Genomic DNA, 26,582 nt, shown 5'->3' with positions numbered 1-26,582 from the left:
TCTACAGAGCCTTTCTCTTGAAGTCACCAGATATGCATCGAGCCCTGTTTAACTTGTATTAAAGCTGGTTCAGCTGAGTAGATTTTCAGTTTTCACTGCATAGGGCTATTTCCTTGTAATTCCATCGCAGTCGGCACAAACAGACCTCTAGAAGGGCCTAGTCCAGGACCAACACTATTTCTGCAACTCTCCTAACACATCCCATTCTATGACAGACAGCATTTATACCTCCACAGTTTTTAAAGTGAACTTACATACAGCTAAATTTAAGGGCATTATTTGTATTAATTATTTTAGATCTCCACAGATGTTGATTTCCACAACTGATCTATCAAAAGCAAAACTGGAATTACTGAGACTCTAAAGAGACTCAAAGTTGTCTGCCTTCAATGCTATTGACTGAACTGCCTTACCAAATTATTAGATAAAATGTAGGAGAAAGATCTGATTGCAGTGAATCTGCCACACATACATATTCAATTGGAAGTTACTAACCAGTAGAGGAGTAGAAGGATGTTAAGAAAATTATTTCCACAGATCATCCTCTTCCTGCCTCCTAATGTATTTATTCCCATGTTTCCTACCAGATTCAAGTAGGTTCAAATGAACTGTAAGTCAGCAAAGGGTTATGTTTGTATATAAGCCTCTGTATACACAAGCAGAGAAAGAAATTGACAAAATTTATTCCAAAGAAAACACAAATACCTTGTTTTGCTAAAGAGAGAGGAATAGAGGGATATTTTTTCATCCTTTCCAGTACTTCATTGAGTCTCCAGGTTTGCTCAAACTCCTTATTTTAAAAAATTCTTTCATAGTAACCTTTAGCACTATAGTGGCCATATAAAACTTACTCTGGTTTTAACAGTAACACAAAACGTTTTATCATAACTGAGAAACATGTCTGTACAATAATAATTGTCCCCTCTTTTGTGCAGGTTCTCCAAAAAATTAGAAACAGATAAGAGTGTTTGTGGGGGGAGGGGTGTGGGGGGATATTTAACATTGAATCATATTTTTTCAGGGAAATATGCAGAAATATTCCAATGTCTACATTATTCAATACATAATAGCAGGAGCTTTGCAGTCTAAAAGAAAAAGTAATCATAGGTATGGAGTCACATATTAAACCACACCAATACATACCTTCCATAAAGACTATGCATTTTCTCCTCTTAACTTGGCTGGTGAAAGGGGCTTTCCAGAAAATCAAAATCTAATTTTATTTCGTAATTGTAGACGTTGCTTAATATTAAAGTCTAGTCTACATTTAAAAATGTTTCCAGAATAATTACACTAGCTTGGCTATATTGGACAAAGCAGTCTACTACTGTAGCTATAGCAGTTAAACCAGGTAGACTATAAAATAGAAGTGCATTTTTCTCACATAGTTGTGGAGCAGTGAGACCTAAGGTTTGAATCTGGGAGGTTGGATCAAATGATGTCCAGAGATCCTTTCCAACCTTATTTTTCTATGATTCCATTTGATGGGATTATTATCTAAGTGATACAGGAATACTGGCAAGGCATTGGGAATGAGTGTGAATGTATCCATTTAAATGAAAATCCATACAATATAAGCACACAAAGCATCACAGGCTGACCTCTCAGGTTCTTGATTTCCTGTGAGTAATTCAGAAAATAAAAGCTACAAGTTTGGTTTAGAAGGGAACGACCTTATTTGCAGAATTAACAGAGATCTTTTACAATACACAAGTATTAACTACTTTAATAGGAAAAAAATAATTTACCATCAAATTCATTTGTTTTCTCCCACACTTAAAACAGCCAAACACATTTATTTACACTTTGTGGAATTCAAATTTGTTCCTGTAAGGCTTTTCTAATCAGTATTTACACATCAGCTGTTCATGCTATCTTGCTGTGCTTCACCAAAAGCACAGTAAGATAACAGCACTTAGACTTGTACTTGATATGCTAAAGGCTTTATACCCAAACAAGGAGTCAAATATAGACTGATACACAATGAAGTATTACTGTAGTTTCTAAATGGATAGTCATGCTTTATTTCAGGACCAAAATATACTCCCTCAGAATGTTTTATTCAAATGGCTCTGAATCATAGTAAAAACAAAACAAAGGACATCTGCTAGCAATATACCATTGGTACAAAATTAAATAAGTACTTAACACGCTGTCCTTTCCAGGGTCACAATGCAGTCTATTAAGGGTCTACAGATTTTCTGCTTTTTTTCAGAGGGTAAAACTGTCATGGCTGTTGCCTTTTTAAGTAAGAAAAAGACCCACTCACAAGCAATCCTGTGCTTCTTCAGAAATACTCATTCAGTCTAGAAACGGAGGATGATTCAAAACCACAACTACTCAATTTTCTAAAGGTTGTACAAATCATGTTGGGGGAAAGGGGAGAAAAACAATCTGAGCTAAAAATAAGTAACAAAGAAACATTATCGTTCAGAGAAGGGTACATTAGGTCAGAAGCTGCTGCTTTTTAACACCAGATAGTCCTCAGAGCTTTCTGTCTGAAAACTGAAGAAGCAAAAGAAGTCACCAAGTCAAGACAGCAAATAAGTTGTTCGCTCAGCATTTTTTACAAAAGCAAAAAGAACTTTAATCACAAACTACGTGTCCATGCTAGCGTTCTTTAAAACTAAAATCAGGTAATTGTTAACATCTTAACAAAATGGCCAATATTATTCTGTATAATAAACTAGCACGTATCATTAGACCATTCTCCATGCCCTTACTGCCATTTTTGTCATCCAATTTTATCACAACTGTGAAAATATTATTTGTCATTTCTAGAGTCAAACTAAAAGAAACACTATTCAGTTACTTCACAGCCCTGGGAGGAGAAGGTGGGTTACTTTCTAATCACTGCAATGCCTTCATGTATCATTCAAAAAGGTCATACAGGAACACATGAAAAAAATCAAATGCTGGTCTATGGCATTTAAAATGAAACTTCACAATATAAAGAGACAGTAACATTTAATACATTGTATAATATAAGATTTTACATATGATCTTGTACATGTAACAAAGTCAAATAATAAAATAAGATTAACCTGATGAAAATTAAGAGCACAATAAAGCTATTTATACATTTACATTTTAAAAAACTGATGGTGCTACATACTCAAAGTACTAGAATCTATTCAGGAGGATAAATATTCCATCTATCATTATTTAGCTGGTTCAGTGTAAGTCCCAGAGCCAGTGTGGGATTCAAGGATAAACTAATCACCTTCCTGACCAATTTAGGGAGAACGTCATAGTCTAAATTACTATGTTGAACTCACAGTGATAGAGAAAAACAAGCACATTTCTGTAACTGCTCAGGGCTGTCAGGCACCTCCAAAGAGACAGGCACGTACCAGGGGGACACACTTCAGCATCACTCCCGCAAAATCTGAGAAGGATAATACAGCTTTTGTGCTTTAGGAAAAAGTTTAAAAAAAAATGAAAAAGACAAGCGGCGGCCTCCAATGCCACAGAGCTGAGAGCTGAATGAGCCAGAAATAGCTCCTAGATGAGGAAGCTGCTCAGAGTTAGACACCTAGGACACAGAGCAACCAGCACTTTCCTTCTTCTAACTCTGGTCACCTACAGATATCCAAACTGTACAATTTCAGTTTCACCTACCCAACTGGAAATAATTCCATGGGGCAGAATGGCTTCAGAAGAAATGAAAAAGCCAAGCACAGCTATAATGTCCACCTTGCTGATGTTCTCTACAGATTAAAGATGTCCTGTGACAATGTTGCACACCAACACATACAATCTGTAGTGTCAAATTAAATGTGATTAAAACAAACAGGTTGCAAATGATGCAAGAAGCTGCAGTTTAAAAACTTCAGCAGCATCTGCCAGTTATGGTCGCAGTTACAGCTAAACTGGATTTTCAGGTTCAGTATGCTAGAACTAATGTATTACAATTTCTTACACTGGGGAAATAAAGTACAAAAATGCTGAATTTAATTATCATATTAATTTATGGCTTAATCAGTATTTGGTTACAACATATATGTCTTCACTCAAGTAGAGTAAATCGTTTCCAAATTTTATAATCTTTTACTTAGGTACTAGATGATACCTTATAGCAACCTGTCAAAACCTGAAACCAGAAAGTTTCATGAATCTAAGCTCAAAATCCTGGAACCATATATCTTAAAATATTTCAATTCAAAACAAAATTTCAAACACAGGAAGTTTGAGAAGCTGTATGTAACTCTGAACAAACTGAGTAGAACTGAGGACACAGTAAAATTAGAGAAACTCTCCTCATACTTAGCAAAACTGATTTCACAAATGAACTGCAAAACTTACATTAACTTTGAACTGACAAGAGAAAAATAAAGTACTAGTAGAGCAGAAACACAAGACACATAAAACCCAGACTAATGCTAAACTTCAGCTAACTTTGTTTATAGAAAAAGCTGTTACTCAGATTAATATCTCCAGTCTTCCCTCATAAAAACATCCTTCTTGTGTTTCTTTTTCAGACTGAGTACAAATGTAACTTTACAATTAGTCCCAGAAATGATCCTTCATAAGTCTGTACACTCAACAATTTCTTTGCTCTACGTGTGTGTACTACTCCCTATGTTAATTAAGATCCTCCATCACCTCTTCCTCTTTCATAAATAGGGACAGGATACTCGGCAACAACAAAGAAAAAGAAGCAAGAGATAAAATGAGTGTTTTTCAGACTGCTTGACACTAATAAGGTCAAGTTCAGGTTGTATTTCAAATGAACTCTGCTACTAAAAGGTAAAATGAAACTTCTGTATTACAAAAGGGAGGTCTAAAATAACTACACTTTAAATGAAGTACAGAAATGTGGAAGCCTGAAAAATGAATTTTCAAATAGCTTTTTTGAAACACACTCCATTTCAGCTCTTACATCTTTTATTAACAGTTCCGCAAACCCTATCAGGCCTCCTCAGCAAAATCCTGTTGATCTAAGTGCTGTGCAAAGAAGAGACTCTGCCTTTAAAAGCTTAAAAATGCCACATCCGCATCAGAAAAAGCTGTAGTAATTTCGCTCTAATGAATTTCCTTCCTGTATTCCATCCTACCTATAAAAGGAAACCTTAGTTCTGCCCGTAGTTTTCTATCTCATGCTACTCTTGCCTCATGTATTTAACGAGGTAGACAGGAACAGCCACACATGATCTGATAACCACGTACCACATCTGCCACTGCCCTCCTGGCGCCTCTTCCCAAGGGGGAAAGTGCTCCCTGCGTGTTTGCAGGGAAGGGTTTCAGCTCAGTAGGCTAAACTGGTTATTTATTTTTAAACAGTGCAATCTCAGCACAATTCTGGGTTCAAATATGGTAAACAAGTATGGGACAGAATAGAGAAATTCTTTACAGTCCCAAATTACAGTTTGGTTAACCAAAGCGCTCCCTCAGCCAGGTCATTACTGATGTTTTCTTCCACCATCATGCCAAACGAACTATCCGAAGTCAGATGATTTTACCCATCAACTTCAAAGCAAAGATGGATAAACACACAACCAAAAGAAGCCATAAGGTAACAGTCACAGCACCATATCTCATCATACAGTGTGATATAATAAATATTAACACATTCAGTTCAAGCACACGCTCATTCCATGCTAGATAAATTCTGGACCATTTTATTAAACACAATCATCTAGACTGTCTATTCAGCATAACTTCCTAGTCTCTATAATCATTTACTTGTTTCAAGTAGAACCAAGGTCTGCATGAGCTCAACATTCCGTGAAACCTAAGACATATGAGAGCCAACACTCTAAAAACTCTTTTTTCCCGGGGAAGAACTGAACCTGGCGTGAGGTGAAACCTCATGAGGAACCCAGTACGAGGGAAATGGCACTTCCCATATTTGTATCTGCCTCACAGGATGAGTCAAGCTGACACATTTAGATGAAATAGAAAAATTAAATAATAAAACCACAAAATAATCAAGGACATAGTTTAACAAATGTAAACTGGACTTGCAGCAACAAAACCCATTGACACAAGGAGATGTAAAAAAACCATCTGTGTTTTGAAGATCAGGATAACAAAATTAGATGTTTATAAAAAACCAAGTAGCTAGCTGACCATAACAGCTAGCAAGAATGGCAAAGATTTTGTACAATATCTAGAAATCAGACAGAGAATTTATCTTAAAAGTTCTCTTACTAAGTCACATAGTGAAATCCTTTAGGTAAGATGTTCAACAGTCCTGTGAACAGCACAAAAGGCATATTATTTTTTAGTTAGCATGTAGTGTGAGTAACTCGAAGCATTTGGGTGATTATGTTATTCACAACTGGATTAACACACAAACATGAACCAGAATCACAGTGTTTCTTTACTGCTACATGCAATGGACATTTCTTCAGCTCTGAGCAACAAGTTCCCTGAACGTTTCAACTGTAAGAAAACACCATTTTACCATACATAAGCAGTGATGTTATCAAACAGAATTTTCATTTCTGTATATAAAAATAAATTTAGCATCAGATATTAGAAGACAATGAGATCTTCCAGGGATTCAGTAGTGAACAAATTGACTCAAGTCAGCAGAGGTTATCCAAATACATCGACAGGAGAAGAGATCAGTTCAGAGACCACGCTTCATGTTACTTCACTGCACGTTCACAAATTCAGAATGATATCCCTCAAGATGTTGTCATCTCAGAATGGATGAGAAATCCTAAATAAGTAAAACCCCTAAAGACAAATTATTTGACTGACAAGTTTGCAACAGGTAATAAATAACAGATTTTACAGCTCATGCCGTATATAGGGGAAAAAAAATACCATGCAGTGTTTGCAAGTCTGATATAAAACTATGTTCCTTCTAGATACTTCTTGAGTGACCAGAGGTCTAGAACCACTCTTTATATCCAGTTTAAAATGGGAAATATAATTGACAATATAACAAAACTGTTCAAATACTTTAGTAACGGGGATCATGTAAATATCCCTAGAGTCAGGGAGACAGCTTCAAAGAGGCTTAATAAAGTAAAGATTTAAAAACTGGCCCCAATTCTTGCCAAGTCTCTCCCATAATTTGCTGAATGTTAAAAAGAGGAAAATTTATTATAAATAATATATTCATAAAGAAAAAGGGAGTATGAAGAATTTATTAGTACTCTCCATTACACACTAACAACACAGAAGGGTAACAGGTGAGTGTAAGCTACAAGTTGGAGGAAGTTGAGTAGGAACTGCATTTGAAATACCTGAACATATTTCACTGTCTGGAAAGACAATCAATTAGGAACAGCAAAAAATTTGCTAGAGCAATGCATACTATTGCTTTAATATTACATATTGTAAACAGAGTAAATAACCAGAAAGACTTAATTAAAACATTGTTTTCTTCACTACTTTCACCATTATAATCTTATACCATCCAATTTTGATTTTTGGTATGAAGCATACCACAACACCTAATTATGAAACTTCAGATCACAGTAATTAGAGTTTTTGTAAATAGCTAAAATAGCTTTGAAAAGTCAAGGCATTTTACTGAGGGGAGATAAAAACCTCCCTCTGTAGCTTCAAACTGCTCAATGTAAGTCTTTAGACTGTCAGGGTTTCCAGAAATTCATTCTGTAAGTGGTGCTTATATTAGAAAATAGATGATCTCCACCAAATTTTGAATTTTAATGACTACAGTGAAATCAGGATGGTTGTGAATCTACTGGGCAGAACTGTAATTTAAGTGCCACCTCATTTAACCCACCTAACATGAGCTGTTAGTTTGGAAACAAGCTACAGATCAGCCAAACAAAGTTAAGTAAAACAAACCTCAGCAAAATGCACTAGATGTGCTGAAAACTCTTTTTTAAATTACACAGTATTATGTAAGCATCATATAAACCAGATTCTTTCCCCAACATAAAAATTTCTTCAAATCCTAGAACATACCTTAAATATTCTTAATGGCAAAACAATCATTAGTAAAGTATGTACACAATAAAAAATTTGCACATGTTTTCAGACAGCTTTTTTTGCACTATTTTATGATTTCAAGACTTCTATACATTTCTTGCCTTCCCAAATAAATCAGAAAAACTTTTCTGAGCTTATCATAAAAACACAATTCTACAACTCAATACAGTTCATTCCTTTACAATGCCATGATTCAAAAGTAGCTGTAGTGCATGTAACAGATGTAGCATATGAATGACCTTAAATGTGATTACTCACAAGCTTAACGTTACACGTACATTTAAGCATTCTATGGAATCAAACACTGGCTCAACTTCTGTGCTGCAAATTATAAATTAATCAAAGATTCCACCTTCAGACCATGAGATACTCTTATCCAGAGACTTCCAGATCTTGCCACTGGGTTACAATAGGATTTGATATTCTCCAAAAACTGAGTCTCTCTCCCTTCCCTTTGCCTTTTAAATCCCTAAAATCCAACAGCCCATTTTTTAAAAAAACACAAACTACTACATGACATTCTGGATTAGCACTTAATGTCTCTATATGACTTATTTCTCAAAAGTTCATCCACTTGCTGCACATGTTTTGTTGAGAAAGGCAGGGCAAGTTGAAGTTACTCTTCATATTACTACATGAAAACTATAGCAAATAGGTGACCCTTCTCTTGACAATAAGGTACTAGGCAGAGATAGCCTCTATTTTCTTTTCTTTAAGATGATGTTACCTTTTTTGCACTGCATTGCTCCAGTCTTTGCTATTTCCCAGGATCTTAAGATGTCAGCAGGAATTTGTTATAAATCGCCTAAACAGGAGAATCCGTAACTTCCTAAATCACATCGTTTATAAAAAATGTCAGCTTCTGTCAGAGCACAGAAAGTTCTTTTAAAGGCATAACTTCATTTTATGGCCCTGGCCAAAGGAAACAGTTGTCTTTTTTTTTTCTGCTCAGTTCATCCCTGGCACTCTATCATTTTCAAAAGTCTCCTTTTTTTTCCACAGCAAACAATAAAAATTTAAGTTTCAATGTGCTCAAGGAATTTCCTCAGTTCCTACTAGTTTAATGAAGCTGTGAAATATGTTACTCTGGAGCACAGATGATCTGTTTGCACAGCTTTCAAAGGATAACTGCACCAGTACTGAAGCAAGAGGAAAATGTCTATTCCTTCCATTTATGTGGCCAACAATAACTTCTACATTCTGACAGAATCGTGTGTACACTGGCGAGGAAGGGGAGTTTCAAAACACTTTATCAGGAAGTCCACAATCCAATAAAATGCAGGCTCCCCAGATACTGATCCAAACTGATGCACAGGATTTGAGTCTGAAGTTTGTTTTTTAAACACAGCTACAGTTATTTTTCTCAACCAAGAACAACAGTTGTATTTTTCAGCACAGATAACCTTAATAGATGTGAACAATTAGCAAACAGAATTCTCTTGAAGGAAAAGGCAGTAATATTTTTCTATCCAAAGAAAACTCAATACAGTAAAACATTGCATCTGTAACAATGTACTCATCTACATTAGAAGATTCAATGCACAAGAAAAAATTCTTATTTACATTATAGTGAAAAAGACTCCAGTGGAATGTATCTCATTATCCACCTGACAACAATCTAGTGATCTCATAAGGACCCTTAACTGAAAACAAATTGCATCTGTCACTTTTGCAACAGGAACTCTTTGTAGAATTTAATGGAGACAAGTAACTCCTCATGCATCTACTGCCCATGTAGTAATTCAGGTGAGAAATTGTTATACAACAGTGAAGGTAAACTTACAACACATGATTAAAAGCAACACACCACCAAATTACAAAATCATATAATATCACAGCCTGGAACTGGGTTTCTAAGAATCCAGTGTTCATCTAAAAGAATAAGTAACTTATCTTTTTAACAACTTTACTTCCTGTCTGGCAAACCCCAGTTATTCACAAACATTTCATATCATAATTTCATCTGTAATATTATGATCTCAGCAGTTTATCTCTGTATTAGCACTGAAGAATGTTAATAGAAAGTATTTATTTTAAAATGCATCTATGACAACTGGAAGCTTAACTTTCTTTGATTAAGGGCTGAGAAATATAGGATTCTAAAGACTTCTAAAGTGTAGATTAAAAACACATTTCTTTACTCAGCAGCATTTACTCTCCTTTCAATAGAGGATGTGGGTTCTATTTACCCAAGTCATCTCTGAATGTTTTACAAATCAGAAGTACAACACTAACAGCTCCATCACTAACACCTGCTCCTCTTTCCCCCATCACACTTACTCACACATTCTAAGAAATCAGCTAAAAGATGAATATACCATGCAGATACTGCCAGATATTCTGATTGACTACTCACATCATACTCTGCAATTCAGGTGTAAAGCTTGTTGATTTTCTTCCACTGCTTGAAGAGGCAACTGCTGACATCGGGCTGGCCACAGTGCTGCTCATCTGGGCAAATAAAGAAATAACAGCACTTAAAATACTTGTATTTCATTTCCAAGAGAGCACATGTATGCTTCACACTAGATATTTTAAAGGAAGAAAAAGTATCTGGAGAAAAATGGAAGGTGAAGGTTCTGCATGCAAAAAATAAGCCTATGTGAGACACTAGAAAGTTTGAGTTGATGTTTACTGTAACCAAAGTATTGGAAACATACACTAATTATACTATTGAGGAGTATCCTAAAAAGTATTATTCTGGAATAGATGGTATTCACAGACACCAGAATCTCTGCTGCCCGATCATCCTCTTATATTCCTGCATATCCTAACCATCAGTAAATCACATCCACACCATGTCCAACAAGGCTAAGAGGAGTAAGAGAGTCTCACAAAAAGCCAGCTAAAACTTTCTGAGCACAGAGATCAGACACCTCCTTTATAAACATCCCCTTTCCACACACAACTTAAATTATTAAAACAGAAATGCATTAGAAAGAGTGAGACCCAACCACCATCATAATACTCATAGCACTGAAAGTACTATCTTTATACAAAGTATTTTACAGCTTTTCTATATAAGTATCTCATTCAAGGACTCCAGGACAAATTTACTCTTATTCTATGAAGTAATTAACAAATCTACATTTTCCTCTTTAATAAGATGCAAGTCAAATGGCTTTGAGCTATTTAATTTTAAGAAGCAATTTCATTTACTAAAGGACTGACTAAGCAAAATTTAATTATGGAAAACGCCATAAATATGTACAAGGGAGTTTCATATTTTCCTTCAAAAATTAATAAAAAACTGCATACTGTGAAAGCCCCCTGAGAAATAAGATATAGTCTCACTATATTTCTTGGTCTTCTAGTTTGTTACGCACTAGTAACGAGCTGTGCTGCTCATTTCTTGCACTACTGGCAGTAGCGACAACAAAAGCTTTTTGTTGGTATAGCTTGCTGTGCTGTAGGAGATCCTACCTCTCTCCATTTTAAAATTCAAAGGGTAAGACTGTTTTCTAGAATAGAAATCCACTCCACTTCCCAGGGCAGCCTGTTCCAATGCAGGATCACCCTTTCTGTGAAGAAGCTTTTCCCAATATCTGAACTCCCCTTGAGGCTGTTTCCTCCTCTCCTATAGCTTTGTACACAAGGGCAGAGCCCAATCCCACCTGGCTGCCCCTCCTGTCAGGGAGTTGTGCAGAGCCAGAAGATCCCCCTGAGCCTCCTTTTCTCCAGGCTGAGCCCCTTTCCAGCTCCCTCAGCCTCTCCTCATCACACCTGTGCTCCAGCCCCTTCCCCAGCTCCGTTCCCTTCCCTGGCCACGCTCCAGCCCCTCAATGTCCTCCCTGAGCTGAGGGCCCAGAGCTGGACACAGCCCCGAGGTGACCTCACCATGCCCAGCACAGTCACTGCCCTGCCCTGATGGCCACAGCACTCCTGGCACAGCCCAGGTGCCATTGGCCTCCTGCCCACCTGGGCACACCTGGCTCACGTTCAGCTGCTGTCACCAGCACCCCCAGGTGCTTTCCTACTGAGCAGCTCTTCAGCCACTCTGAAGCACTGCACGAGGTTATTGTGACTAAAGTGCAGCATCCAGGACTTGACCTTGCTGAACCTCATAAAACTGGCCTTGGTCAATTGATCCAGCCCTTCCAGATCCCTTTGTACAGCCTCCCTACCCCACCCAACCTGGTGTCGTCAGTTTAATTGTTTTTATTAATGCTTTCATGTAGATTATCAGACTTCAGTTCATCTTCAGGCAGATTCTAATTTAGGTCCCCATCTTGCAAGCACTTACACACATGTGTAACTTGAATCACAAGTTTGCTCCCACTCAAGTCTGATTTTAATCACATGAATAGTTACACACAAGGCTAAAGTGTTGTCAGGATCCTGCCATAATCAGTAGTTACTAGAATCATCTAACCCAAACAGTAAAGTAGTGAATTTAAAAAAAATTAATAAATTAAAAAATAAAACCCTCTTTAACAAAGAAAGGTGCCAGTATTTATAGGAAAGCTCTATTTATCCTTGGAAAGGAATTAAGAGGAAGCTGCCTTTGTACCCACCTTAGCAGAAACAGCCTAAAGATTTAGAAATTTTTATTTTATTGTTCATTATTTGATTGAGACTTATTAGGATTAGCTTTAGTAGCTATATTTTTATATCCAGTACCACAGTACCAACATTACTAAATAGAGAATTAACTGGGTATTCATTAAGAAGTGAATAACATTCAAAGATTTAAGGGTTGGGTTTTTTTTAATTTAGATTTTTTTTTAAACTAATTACATCACTTGAAGCATGTAAGCATTTTCTTTAAATATCCATGACAGACACTGTGCTTTATCTATGAGGTTCTGTGCTAATTTATGAAACAATCTCCCAAAATTCCCAAAAACCACGGGACCCAAATCCACAGTTGCCTCCTCAGCCTAAGATCTGTGATTCATGCATGTCCTATTCTAGAGCAAATCCTTTCTTAGCTTCCTGCCCTCCAAGTGGACAAGATCAGTTCAATAAAAAAATTTTGACAGGCTGTACCTCTCATGGCTTGAGAGCTGCAAGATTATCAGCTACTGCTTTACTACAAACTTGGGTTCTCCTATTGCAACCAAACTTTATTTAACTTTCAAATCAAGCAGGTGTACAGCATTTTCTTGACATAAAAAACCAACAGCTTGCCAGGCTTCATCAGACCCTTTGCAATAATTACTTCCACAGCCCACATTTTGTTTGATGGTTTAGAAAATTAACTTCTTTACACATCAAAGTCCCATCCTCCGTATGTTCTATTTCCTTTCTTCCGGACATTAAAAAACAAAAGTATTCAAAAGCAGAAGCACTCTCAAATCAATTTTCTTCAATAAGTACAGTTATCATGGAACTGAAAAGCCTACAGTGATCTTCAATGGATTGATATACTGTATTTGTTTTAGCTCCAAACTGAAATGCAGCTGTTTGCCATATTCTATAAAATGAATTCAGATGTTCAGATTAAGTCACAGATTATTTCAATGTGCTGCATTTTAATCATGAACTCTAGCAAGAAGATAACTTCTGATTAACACTATTTGGGCTGGCAATTTTGAGTTCCTATCCAAGTAGGTCCAGCTTTTATAAATTCTTTCCTCATAAGTAAAACACTGCAATCAAATGTATAGTAAAAAACACATTCAAATGTATTTATAATCACTAATATAAATGTTTTAAATCATCTACTGTAATCTCTAGGTATTTTACATTGAAGAGTCATAACAGAAAACACTCCTTCCATATGAATCAGCAGAACAAAAGTTATCAGTTGAGGGAAACAAATTTTAAGCCATTTCTCATCAGGTTTAGGCCCATCCCTCTCACCACAGTAAGATACCTGGGTAGATTTCTGTTTCATAACCTTCCTTCACATCCATATCCACTCAGAAATTACCAAGCAATATTAACTATGCTGACTTGTTTTTACAATCAATAAGTGATCTGTATAACCCATGTACTTATTCAAAATCCAGCTGAGAGACAAAAAAAATTGGAATTCCACTGTTCCTAAAGCATTATATAAGGGTTATCCATTTAGGCAATATCCTGTACTATATTTACATATAAATATATAAAATCATGTCTTCTAACCCAAAACATTCTGTAGTATCTTAAAACTGAAGGCCCCATCCAAGCTGGTCTTGAACACTTCCAGGGACAGGGTCGACAGCGCTCCTCTGTTCCAGTGCCTCACCACCTTCACAGCAAAGAACATCTCATTTTCTCATCTCAACCTCCCTGCTTTCAGCTTTAAGCCATTCCCCCTGTCCCATCAATGCACACCCTCTCCAGCTCCCTTGGAGCCCCTTTAGTTATGGAAGGTGCTGTGAACCCCTTCTCCAGGCTGAACAACAGAGACTCAGTCAAGGATTCTGAGATACTACTCAGCCACCTTCACCACTGCCCACTGCTGAAATGTCACACGAAGATTGAGGAGAAAGGTGCATCCAAACAGCCACTACAGAACACTCCTCTAATAGATGGTCTGACAGCTCTCAGGAAGAGCAAAAGTTAATAGTAACACAGTTTTCACTTCACCCCAACAAAAAAATACATCAGTCCGCACTGGGTCAGTTTAGAACAAATGTGGATTTGCAGAGATTCTCTCTGATGTCTCTGTTACAGGCTAAAAAAGGTACAGGACTACAAAAACTAGCAGTGTCCCTGCAAAAATGTTTACACTGAATAACACAGAGCAGAAGTTACCATTACAATGATTTAATTCATCAAGTATACATCTAACATGGCTATCATATCAGTCTTTCCATATATACATTTGCATATAACCTGAAACCATGCAAAAATGTAAAGACTGACAAATTTTCATTTATATAAACTCAAACAAAACAGGAAGGAAAGAAAAGTCAATATAACTATGAATTAACACAAAATTAAAATTAATGCTTTTTTTCCCCCACAACCTCTACTTCAGAGTAATTAGATTAACTACTCTGTTCCCACTGAGTATTTCATGGTCTCCACCAGCTGACAAGAGGATATAGGGTAACAGCCTTCCACGACTGGAGATATAAGAACTGAGTTAACTACAGGAAATACATATTTTTGTTACTGCATTTCTTTTAAAAAACAAAAACATACCATAACCCTGCTCAACACATGCAAGACTGGCTGAGTGTATGCTCCAAACTAGAAAAAAAATAAGAAACAGTTTAAAAGAAAACCAATACCCCATAACCAAATGCAAGAGCACATACACGGTTTTGCTCGTCACCCACTCTCCCAGTAGCACAAATTAACTGAAAATTAAAACACTAAGTGTGAAGTCCTTAAGTAGTCCTGAGCTGTTCAAGCAGACTGGAACTAGAAAAGGGTCTCTCTAAAGGGTCTCAGATAAGCATAATGCACGTATGACCTAGGATTCACAGCAAAATAATTACTGATAGTACACAATGAAATTACTTTATCATCCTCTAACCTGTTCAGATCAAAAACTACCAGCTTTTTGGGCAACAATTAAGAAATGTTTTTGCTTACAGGAAACAGGATTAATAACTTCCATACTCCCTAAGCACAGCATCTTAAAAAGCCAAGCAGATAAAGTAAAGGCACAAACTTTCAGGGAACAGTCAGACCAAACACAGGATTAGAAGCAATCTGTGGCCAGGCAGGGACACATCTGCACCAGGTCTGCACACAAGAATATTGTTCAAAGCCAAGGCTGCAATCTCAGCTTTCTTTCATTTTTAATTAATTAACAAAGTACCACAAAGCAGAATGCATGCACTATTCATTCTAAGGATAACACATTACATCTGCTTCTGCTGCTTCCATTTATTACTTGATAGACCAGATTCTTTGGGTAGTTTTATTTTAAACTGAATACCAGAAAGAAAAATTCATCTTATAGCTGTCAATGCACAGCCCAGCTTTCACCACCCAGACAAATAAGCATCTCATCTTTAACCATGACACTCTCTTGGAACAGAACATGCTTGGAAAGCCCACATGAAGACAAGGAATACAACTGAACATTATTTCCCCCTGTCCATTTAAAAAGCAATTCAGTCATTCACTCCCATGTAGAAGTTAGAGAAGAAACATGCATGGCTGATAAAGGTAAAACAAATTTGCTAATACATGTAGGCAAAGATTTTCACCCAAGTAACACACATCCTAATGGTTTTATCTTTAGAACTGTCCTGTTCAACATCCCTGAAGATAAAATAATCCTTCCTGTTCACTTCTACATCTCAGAGTGTCTCTGTGCATTACTTTTACTGAAGGCCTTACATGAAAGCAGCAAATAAGCACAACTCTCACTGACTTAGCAAGGAAAGAAAAGTCACTAAAGCAACCTCAGACTAAAATAAAACCTTCTGATTCCACTGTGTGCAGTAACTGCTTCTTTACTCAAAATTACCCTGCATGCCTTCATTTTTGAAGCTACTGTTTCTCCATCTCCAGGTTAGACATGGAAGTTACTTTAAGTTACTTTAAGTTACTTTAAGTTACTTTAAGTTACTTTAAGTTACTTTAAGTTACTTTAAGTTACTTTAAGTTACTTTAAGTTACTTTAAGTTACTTTAAGTTACTTTAAGTTACTTTAAGTTACTTTAAGTTACTTTAAGTTACTTTAAGTTACTTTAAGTTACTTTAAGTTACTTTAAGTTACTTTAAGTTACTTTAAGTTACTTTAAGTTACTTTAAGTTACTTTAAGTTACGTTTTCTTCTGAACCACACTACTGAATGGTCTGGACTACTGAAAGAACACTAATACACAGATCTGTTTTATTTGAGAGTGGGAAATATAGAGAATAATTTTACACGAGAGCTCTGCCTTCACATCTGGAGGTGTTTACAAACACTTCTCAGAGTTTTCAACTCCAGAGCTGTGTCTTTCCCCAGAAGGGATACATTTCTTTCTAACAAGGAAGCAGGCAAAATAGATCTAACATATATACCCATCTCCCTCTGAACTGAATGTGTCCACTTTTTTTGCAGAGCTTTATGCTTCACTGGCACTTAATAGCACTGCAAATTAAGCATAAATGACTTTTTCCTTCCTTCCTAAAAATGCTTTAAGAAAACAACATAAAGACCAAACAACCTGAAACCAACAGCCACTTTCTCACAGCTTCCAAAATCTGACTCCTATAGCCCTGAATTTATTTCAGCTAGCAATTGGTTTTTTTCTTAACACACTGGAATTGCAACCCTTCTGTATGAATTATTTAATAATTGTTTAGAGATGCAATTCCATGGTCATGACCTTCCTGTGGGAACCACTGGTGATCTTCAGGGAAGCAAACACAAGGTGTGCTCACAGGTCTGGTGATAAAAAAAAGCTTCCAAGTCATCAAGGACTTCCATACTTTATTCCAGCATGCAAAAATTAACAGGCCCCAGTTGTGACTTGCTCAGTATTTTGCTTTTTCTGACAAGTAAAGCATTCCTGTAATAATGTGCACAGGTCAGGTTGGCCCTGTCAATGTGTTTTACTGCTCATTGTCCAGCAAGCAACTCCTTTTGTGAGCATGGGTCCCCATCTGCCTTTAGTTCCACTTAAAGTCAATTAAAACTTAATGGTTTACTAATAGAAGTGGATTTTCTGTGAAGCATAACTCAGTTATCATTAGCTTTAAACTGCATTTTCATTGCTATAACTTTTCTCTCTAAACCTTCACCTGCCTTCATCTCCTTTCAAAATGGCATCTTCCCAACCAATCACACTGATTACATTGACCCTTCTCCTCTCATATCACCCTGAGCTGTGTTTGATTCACTACATGAAATACAACTAAAATATTTCATAATATAGTTCCACCCTGACCTTAACTGCATATTGTGGCATATCAGGAATACCATCAAGTTATGGTATCAACATATCTATCTAAAATTCCTCATCAAGGATGAGCAGCCAAATCTATAGCTAAGATTATAAAAAACAAACTTCAAATTCTTGTTGTGGGGCTGTTCCTGTTCCAGAAATCAGTGCTTGCTACCTTAAGTATAAAGTCTCTGCAGGAGAAAGTGTCTGCTTCCATTGTTGGTCATGTATGCAACATCTAATTCAAGTAAAACTACAGGAAAAACAGCCGTGGCTTTAACATAAAGTTAAAGCACAAAAATTAGCTCTTTAGAAGTTGGTCTAACAATATGTCAGTAACATTCAGACTACTCAACCCTTTTCAGGGATCTGGTAGTCACAGATTATATCCAGTAAGCTCCTGCTAAAATGCATTCTTGTTTACTCAAAAACACATATTTCTCCCACGTATACCTCAGTTCTGAGCTTAATCAAAAGAACTATCAATACAGCTCTTCATTGCTAAGTACCTTTAAAAATCATATGCTTAAGTGGCATTTTAAGTAAAAAAGTCTTCGTTTCAGCAAAAGTTCACTGGAAATCACATCTTCCAAACAAGCTCTTGTCCCCTTTTATCCATTACTGCTACTTCTGTGATGGCTTAAGGAGCTGTGTGAACTAGAAACTTTGCAGCTGACTCTGAAAGTCTGATTGTAATCAAACACGATACTTCAAACATATGCAAAATACCAGGGTAGAGAAAAGCCAAAGATTATTTATAAATAGAAATTTCACCTGTGATAGCTTGCAAAAGAACACTGACTAAGATTACTTAAAATTAATAACGACTCCACATAGCACTACAAATGCCAAGTACCTGAAACACAGATTGCAGATCAAATCAATACCATTTTCAGTAGCTTTGACAGGCAGATTTTTTTGATGAGCTGCAGATAAGCTTGTAACTGAGTCACCACTGCCTGCTTCCATGAGAACATAGGCCTAACTAATTTCCTTTTCTTTACATGCTTGTGTATCTACACATTTGGGTATTTCACAACTGCAACAAGAGCATTAACTCAGTTATTTTCTATGGTATAATTAAACTGCCTGGGTTTGGCCTCATGCCTTAGAACACCCTTGCAGTGATGACCTAGAAAGACACTGTCTAGCTGGTCCCACTGCTCCAGGGCAGCACAGCAGTAACAACACGAACAATGTTCACTGTTGCTCTACGCTGTTACATGTAGGCAATTCTTAAAACACTTGTAGCTCGCTAAATTACAACTTGCATACAGTCAAGTTACTAATTGACTAATCAACTCTCAAACAGCTCTCTTCAATGCCACCCAGAGCTGAGCCCAGGAGAGTAATTCAGCTGGTTATGACAGTCAGAGGCTCTAAAGGCCATAGAATTATGTGAAACCTCAAGCAGTGCCTTCAAATACATAGATTTGAAAATCACAAGTTAAATGCCCCTAAAGGATTTCTTGCTTACTTCTCAAAAACACAACTTGAGCTTTTCCTCCTGCAGTTTTAGTATATTCTGGTTAGACCTCAAGCTATTCCTCAGAATCATCCTAGCTAAGAAGCACTTTTTCTAACTGAAAACTTTTACAAGCAGAGATGGGGCTTTCAAAAAACATCATTTTATCCTGCTACACTTGGAAATTCTACTTTTGCCATTAACATTCCCACCTACACAGCAACAATACAAAGACAAAAAGGAACCAAAATAAAACAAAATGTGATTTGCATATTAATAACATGCAAATAGGAGCCTGTGTAAAGTCCACCAAAATTAACAGAAGGACTGACACTGCCTTCCACACCACTTGGATCAGGCCAACAGTGAAGAAAGATATGCAAAAATGGAGAGAGGGTGGGTACATTGCATGCTGCCAAGTAAGCACTGCTGCCTTAAGCCAAAGGGAAAGCGAGGCCTGTACCAAGAAAGAGATTGATGTGGGAGTTACAGAAAGGACTTCAAAAGCGAATTTTAGTGAAACACCAACACGGCCGCAAACCTTGAAACAGATTCACTTGTAGGAAAATAAATGTGTCACAATAAATCACTGACACTAATGCCATACAGCAAACTTGCATTGTCTGCAACATCAGGCTCCTGCTCCGTTTCATAAACACAGTAATATAAATTTCACACATATACGTGCTCTGCAGTCATCAACTGCAAATCATTTATCTGTGTAATTTCTAGGAACTTAGAACCACTTCATCTGTACACAGGAAGTACAAAAATATTCTCAAGTGGAAAAATCACTCACAGCTAACACAGACATTCTTCTGGACTGTCAATCTAGGCTTTTAACATTTACCAGTAACTTCTGTAAGGACTAATCCTTCTTATAAGGAACACTACAGACCTTATGAGAATGTTCCAGCATATCAAGAACACCATTAAGTTAGGGCATCAATGTATGCATCCAAAATTTCACATGAAGAATGAGCAGCCAAATGCATAGGATTCCAAACAAGGAATATCACAGGATTCCAGTTAGGGAATCACCACACCTGTTCTGCCAAAATCAGTAAAATCCATTTCCTCCAGGTGCAATTTACACACTAGTCCCATTTCACAACCGAGTGACACGAGGAAATTAATAACACCCAGCAGTGTACGGCAGGCCAAACCTCGGCCGCTGTCATATAATTTTAAAGAATATTTTAAAATATATATTTTTTTAAAAAACTCCTAGGAACACCTCCCAGATTAGTTGCAAGACGACAACACGACCAGGACAGGGCAGGGTCCAATGTAACACTAAAGGCCACCAGAAAACCCCGCGCCCCCGGGCCCAACCGCGCCCCCGCCCCGCAGGTACCGCGGGCAGGAACCGCCCCGTTAATGCTCCTGAAGGCCCCAACAACGAGCAACCTCCCTGAGTTAATTAATAGCAACACACTCTCTAATTGCGTGCCCTCTCTGGTGACTCACTCAAAGGCTCACCCCTGGGGATGGATGGATGGATGGATGGATGGATGAGGAGGCTGAGATGTGCAGGGGAGGAAGGATGGAAGGAAGGTGGGAGCAGCTTGTGGTGCCCGGTCCCCCCACCCCGTGTGCGGACAGCCGAGAGGGGAAAGCGAGGGGCAGGCACTGAACCTCGGTCCTTCCCCTCCACGCGCTGCCTGGACCGAGGCGAGAAACGAGGGGGACGGAAAAGCGGCGGCGGCTTCGCGCTGCTCCCCCCGCCCGCCACGGCCGCTGAGGGAGGAGGGGGGGTAAAATGGCGCCGCCCGCGCCGGGGAGGAGCCGGTTCCGCCACAGCGGCCGCCCCGCAGATGGAGGCGGGGGCGGCGGCGCCTCCCAGGGCGCGGGGAGGAGCCGGGGTGAGGCGGGGCCGCCGCGTCCTCCCGCCCTCGGCCCGCCGCTCCGGGATCGGCCGGGATCAATGCGTGTGAATGGCTCAGAGGCGGGTGCCTGGAGGTTGGTGCCGGGTTCTTTACAGGGCGAGAAGTGGCCGTAAAATGAAACACAGCAAGTTCCACCTAGACATGAGGACGAGCTTCTTGTGGAGGGTGACAGAGCACTGGAGCAGGCTGCCCAGGGATTTTGTGGGTTGTCCCTGTCTGGAGACATTCCAAACACACTGGAACGCGTTCCTGCGTCACCTGCTCCTGGTGATCCTGCCTCGGCTCGGGAGTTCGCCTGGATGGTCTCTAAAGGCCCCTTCCAGCCCTAACAATTCTGTGGTTCTGTGAATAACACAATCAGTTAGGTCAGAAAAGACCTCTGAGATTGTCGAGTCCAACCTATGACCAATCTGTGCCTTGTGAGCCAGCCCGTGTCCCTCAGGGTCACATCCAGTCTGTCCTTAAACACCTCTAGAGTTGATGCAGGTGCTGCCTGATCCTTGACCACCTTTTCCTTCCCCTTCAGCACCAGGCAGCAGGAAAGGGTTCCAGGGCTGCAGTGAGTCCATAGAGCCTGGGGATTCTGGGGAGAGACAGCTGGATCTCCCTGCAGCAGGGAGGTGCACACAGGTGTCTGGCCGCAGCACTGGTGCCAGCACGCCCTCATCTCTGCAGCCACAGCCTCGTACAGGTGTTCAAAAACAGCAATGCAGACAGCAGCAGCCTGTGTTCATCTGGAAACACCAAGGGATCCTACTACAGCAATACCCAGTTTATTTCAGCCGTGACATTCATAGTTCAAAGCTGAGCCGGGAGATTTAGGCTGGACATTAGGAACCCTCCCTTTACTGAGAGGGTGGTCAGACACTGGAAGAGGCTTATGGAGAGGTGGTTGGTGCTCTACTTCTCTCAGTGTATAAGAGGCATTGGGACAATATCATTATGCTTCAACCTTGGTCATGCTGTAACTTTGGGTCAGTCCTGACGTGGTCTGGATAATTGGACTGGATAATTGTTGTAGGTCCCTTCTAGCTGACACATTCTGGTTTTGCTGTGCTGATTCAGTGCATTGGTGTGGTTACATACCCACGTTTTCCTCTTGATTCCTGGCAATGGTGGCTTTCTTCTTCTTATATCCTGCCAGATCAACAGATTGATGGGGAAGGGCATGACTAGACAAGATGGAACTTTAACCCACTTTCCTTTCTTTAAATGTTTCCTTCCTCCTTTCAACCTTTTCTTCCATGGACACCTCTTAGTAGTAGGTTTCTGTGAGTTTAGTTTGGTCATTCTGCTCGTCACGTATGGGTTTTTTGGGAGACTGATGTGTACCATGGTATAAAGTGGAACTAATAAATGGGACCAACAGAGATAAATAGAGTAACCATTAGTGCTTTGAAAAAAAAAATCTTCGTTTTCTAAAAAAATGGTGGGGTGTATAGCTTCAAAAGTTATGCTCTTTTACTTTGCCCTCCTTAAGTCCCTTTTAATTCAAATTCCTGCCTACTCACCAAACAGGATTCGTATCAGTTTACTAGGATTCATTTTAAGAAACTGACAGCTTGGAGACTTTGTAATTTTACATAAATCTCAGCATTTTACTTCTTTGGGGGTCTGGATAAAAAAGAAAGAAGAAGAAAGCTCTGGCAACCACTGCAGTGATCTTAACACTCTAGGGACCAGCTGAATTCCAGTTTAGTAGAAAGTAATCTTATTTTCTTTTTCCCCTAGTTGATTCCTGTTGCCCTTACTTTTTTTTTCCCTTTTTTTTTTTTTTTGGCTACCACTCACTCCCAGTCCTTCTTTCCTTCTTGCTATTTCATATAAACATTCTGTCAGTCCCTCTGCATTGCTTCCTCCCTGTTCCCACCTCCCACATCAGCCTCAGAAAGACAAGGTGATTCTGCAACTCGCTGCCGAGTGCTGCCAGCCCCTCTCCCTTCTGCTGCTTCTGCTTACAATTATGGAAGTAAAACGGATACCAGCCTGAGCACTGACAGCAACAGGGCAAAACACCAAGATATTATCCTGGAGAATGGGAGGCCTCACTCTGCTGATTCTTGCCTGCACAGCAAAGTCTTAAGTCATTGCTATGAGGAGGATGGCCTGAGCAGTTCCTTCCTGTTACACATTTTAAAATATCTGGGCAACCCCAGCCAAAGCAGGATTATCAATAAGCATTTTCCTGGCAAAAAGGAGAATCAAAACATTCTGTCAGGTTATGAAAAGTACTGCAGAAAAACTCGAGGCAACTCAAGTTTTTAGCCAAATTCTGTGATTTGTCAGAACCCTACATTAAACTGAGGGAGGCAAGGCAGCATATTACTGACATCTCTATGCATATCTTTACATATCTCGGAATTGAGGACAGAATAATGTAAGAACATAGAAAAAATAGAGAATTTACTATGCCAGTTCCATATGGTAATTTTAATATGAGAATTACTGGGATTCGATGGTTGAGCATGTCCAGTGTGAACTACATAACTTCCAGGAGCTTGGATAGAGGCAGTGTGACTTGGTGAGGTGCCTGAAAAAGCACTGACAGAAACATTTCCTGACAAATTGTGTTGCTGTGCAGAACCCTTTTGCCTGCAGTGAGAGGTTACCAGTTCATGAGGGATTGAAGCTCCTGCCTGATGATGAGCTGGGCTGATGAGAGAACATTCCCCCTGTTGCCACTTCTGTAGGTGATAACTCCTGGCAGAATAATTGAACAAGACAGATACCTAGTGGCTACGAAATCCAAAGTCAGTATGAGAAAATCTGCTAGAAGACAGGAGGAAAGAGCACTGACATGTCCCTTCTAGTACTGTGCCTTTTTCTAGCTGTTAGAAGTGTAGAGGCTGCTCCCAGCTCCAGTCTGAATTCTTACAATACTTGCAAAGAGGGAAAAAAGAACATGATCAAGTTTTTGTTATGTATTATACAGAACCGAAAAAGGGCACAAAATTGTTTCCCCCTTCTCAGGTCACCTTTCAGATCATGAGGTCATTATGAACTGTCTCAGCACTTTCACAAGCTGGAGTCTGCTCAAACCATAATGCTTACAAAGTTTCACTTTGAATAGGCCTGATTTTCTCTGTCATTTGTTTTCACTTTTTATTTCTCTGCAGAACATAAAAAGTCAGAAAAAGATTTTATTTTCCCCCTACATAGCATATAATTTACATCAATCATCCCAGGAGGTCAGTACCACTGGGGTGTCATTTAAATACAATGAATATAAAGTAATGAAGCTCTTGCTGGAGTGGATGGCCACAATTCTCGGAGAGAGAGAGAGTTTCCAAAGCATGTGGAGAAAACACAACGGGAGACCGAGTGAATTCATCACACCACAAAAATGTCTCCATCCTGTCGACAAAGTCATTAAAGGAAAATGAACCATTGTTACTCTAGACGCTTGCATTCCTTCAGCATAATAACCTCAGTATAGAAGCATCGAGGCAAAGAGAATTTGCACACACAGGAGAAAAAAAATTCAATCTATTAAAAAAAAAAAAAATCCAGATTATGTAATGAAAGAAATCCTCCATGCTCCAAAGAGGAGACAGAGCCTCTGCAGAAGCCACAACTAATAAGGAACCTTATGCAGTGGTACAGGGCGGTTTCTTTTCCTCCTGCCAACAAGTCAAAGTAAATGCCAACCCGGACAACTTTTTTTCAGATAACCCACAAATTATGTTCTCCTTCAATTACACGAATGTTTCTACCCTTTGCTGATCCATAGCCATCCTGGTTTTTAAGATCCCTTGTTGAGATTTCTCCAGTACCATTTCCCTTTCCATATTCATTTACTTCCAATATTTTTTTCAGTTGCTGCTCAAGCAATCTGTGAGGAATGCAGGGATTAGAAAAGTTTACCGTGTTCATTTTTATTTACTTTTTTGGCAAAGGATGTCCAAATAAGAGAAACTGTCACATGTCTACCGTAAATCACAGCATATACCATTTATGAAAATAGATTGTACTTCTGTGGATCTCCCTCAAGGAAATACCACTTTAAAGCCAACCACCATGCAACCCCTGGTCAAAAAAGGTAGCATTAGAGAGCTGCAGCAGAAATCCCTCCTTTATTGTAAATTATTCCATGGTGTGGCAAAGGCCTCTTTACCATACTAATTAAAACAGAAACATGCTAACTAAATTACTACCTTTAATTGTGAAAACCATATAGCAATGTAATTGATAGATTGCTTTTTTTTTTTTTTTTTAAATACGAAAGGACTACCTTGTTTTAAGCAAATATTGAAAGGGAAATCTGTTCTTTATTTATTTTTAGTAACTGCATGGGAACAGGGAGCCTACTAAAAAGGGAGCAAGCTACTGAGGAAACACATGCCAGAAAACACCAACTCATACCTGTTAATTACAACAAATATGCTTGCAGACAACAGCAAGAATGCTATTTATCCATCATTTACAGCCACTGAAGCGCAGGGAAAGGAGTTGGTTTGCTGGCAAATATCCCAATTAATTGGGTGTGCTATTTATTAGGGTGCTGATTAAAGTGTTCTCTGCAATATAATAGTTGAGTATAAAGTTGCCAAGTCTTATTCACTCCTGGCTCGTCGGGATGAAAGCAGGAGAGCAGACTAGCACAATATGAAAATAATTATGTATTCCATGCCAGAATGGATTTGAAGCAATTCCAATGACTGGAAATTAAAGACCTGGAGAGACAGAATTAGGTAGCACCATGATGTTGGGGACAGAGCTTTGCTTTGTGTAATCCAGTCGTGACCGAGACCTTCAATCTGTAGTAGCCATTTTGCACCTGTATTAACACCTCTCAGAAGCCAACCCCATAGGCACGCCCTTAAGTAAGCAGTATGTGAATTAAACATAAAACAAGATAAAAGCAGAGTTTTGTTCCTGTCTGATCTGAATCAATGCACTTGAAGAAAAACTACTTTAGAGGGGCCAGCCACAGACTCCTTCAGCCTGTCCAGTCAGCTGCCCTAAGTGAGAATATGCCTTAAACAGTGCTTGTTTGCTGTGCCCCTTTCAAAACCATGGCTTCCACAGATGAGGCTGGGAGTTGCCACACACAGTCCAGGAGGCATGTGCTAATAGTTGTATATGTTATCTAAGTAATGCTTGAGGTTTGATCTCAACCAAGATAACCACCAGAGCAAACCAAAAACACGATTTGTAGCAGCGAAGAATTTCTTGCTCCTGTATCACTTTTAACTCACCTTGTTAGCACTGAGGCAAGACCTGAGTAGAGGGCCCAACTGGCCATGCTTATTAATGAGTTTAACATGTTTTTGTTCTTCCCAGAGGGGTCACAGCATTTTGACAATATTATGCATTGCACCTCTATAGACAGAAATATTCAAGCATGACCTCTGTGGTTAGAGGGCTCCAGAAAAAAAAGACTCTAAAAGCAGAAAGTGAGTTTTGGTGCAGAGTCTTTCTTACAAAACTCACTGTGCCCGAACAAATATGCAGCTTTGAAAAGAGCACTCCGGCAGTGTGCTGGATATCTTTGTCACCTAAAAATGAGAGCAGTAAAGAGCAGACAAAGCACCAATTCTC

General features: G+C 38.8%; 1 protein-coding gene across 1 annotated transcript in view; it reads right to left on the bottom strand.

Moving 5' to 3' along the window:
• The window catches only part of SUPT3H (SPT3 homolog, SAGA and STAGA complex component), a 254,476-nt gene extending 233,549 nt beyond the window's left edge, over nt 1–20,927 (bottom strand). The window contains exons 1-2 of the mRNA XM_033056187.2: nt 20,791–20,927; nt 10,274–10,368 (exon numbers count right to left, since the gene is read on the bottom strand). Of these exons, the coding sequence (XP_032912078.1) occupies nt 10,274–10,368 (95 nt within the window). The 5' untranslated portion in view covers nt 20,791–20,927. The remainder of the gene's footprint in view (nt 1–10,273; nt 10,369–20,790) is intronic.
• Nucleotides 20,928–26,582: the final 5,655 nt, after the last annotated feature.

This window comes from Catharus ustulatus, chromosome 3, assembly GCF_009819885.2.
Source record: "Catharus ustulatus isolate bCatUst1 chromosome 3, bCatUst1.pri.v2, whole genome shotgun sequence".
Taxonomy (NCBI): Eukaryota; Metazoa; Chordata; class Aves; order Passeriformes; family Turdidae; genus Catharus; species Catharus ustulatus.
Note: the sequence above shows the minus strand (reverse complement) of the source record. Positions and strands in the feature narration are given on the sequence as shown.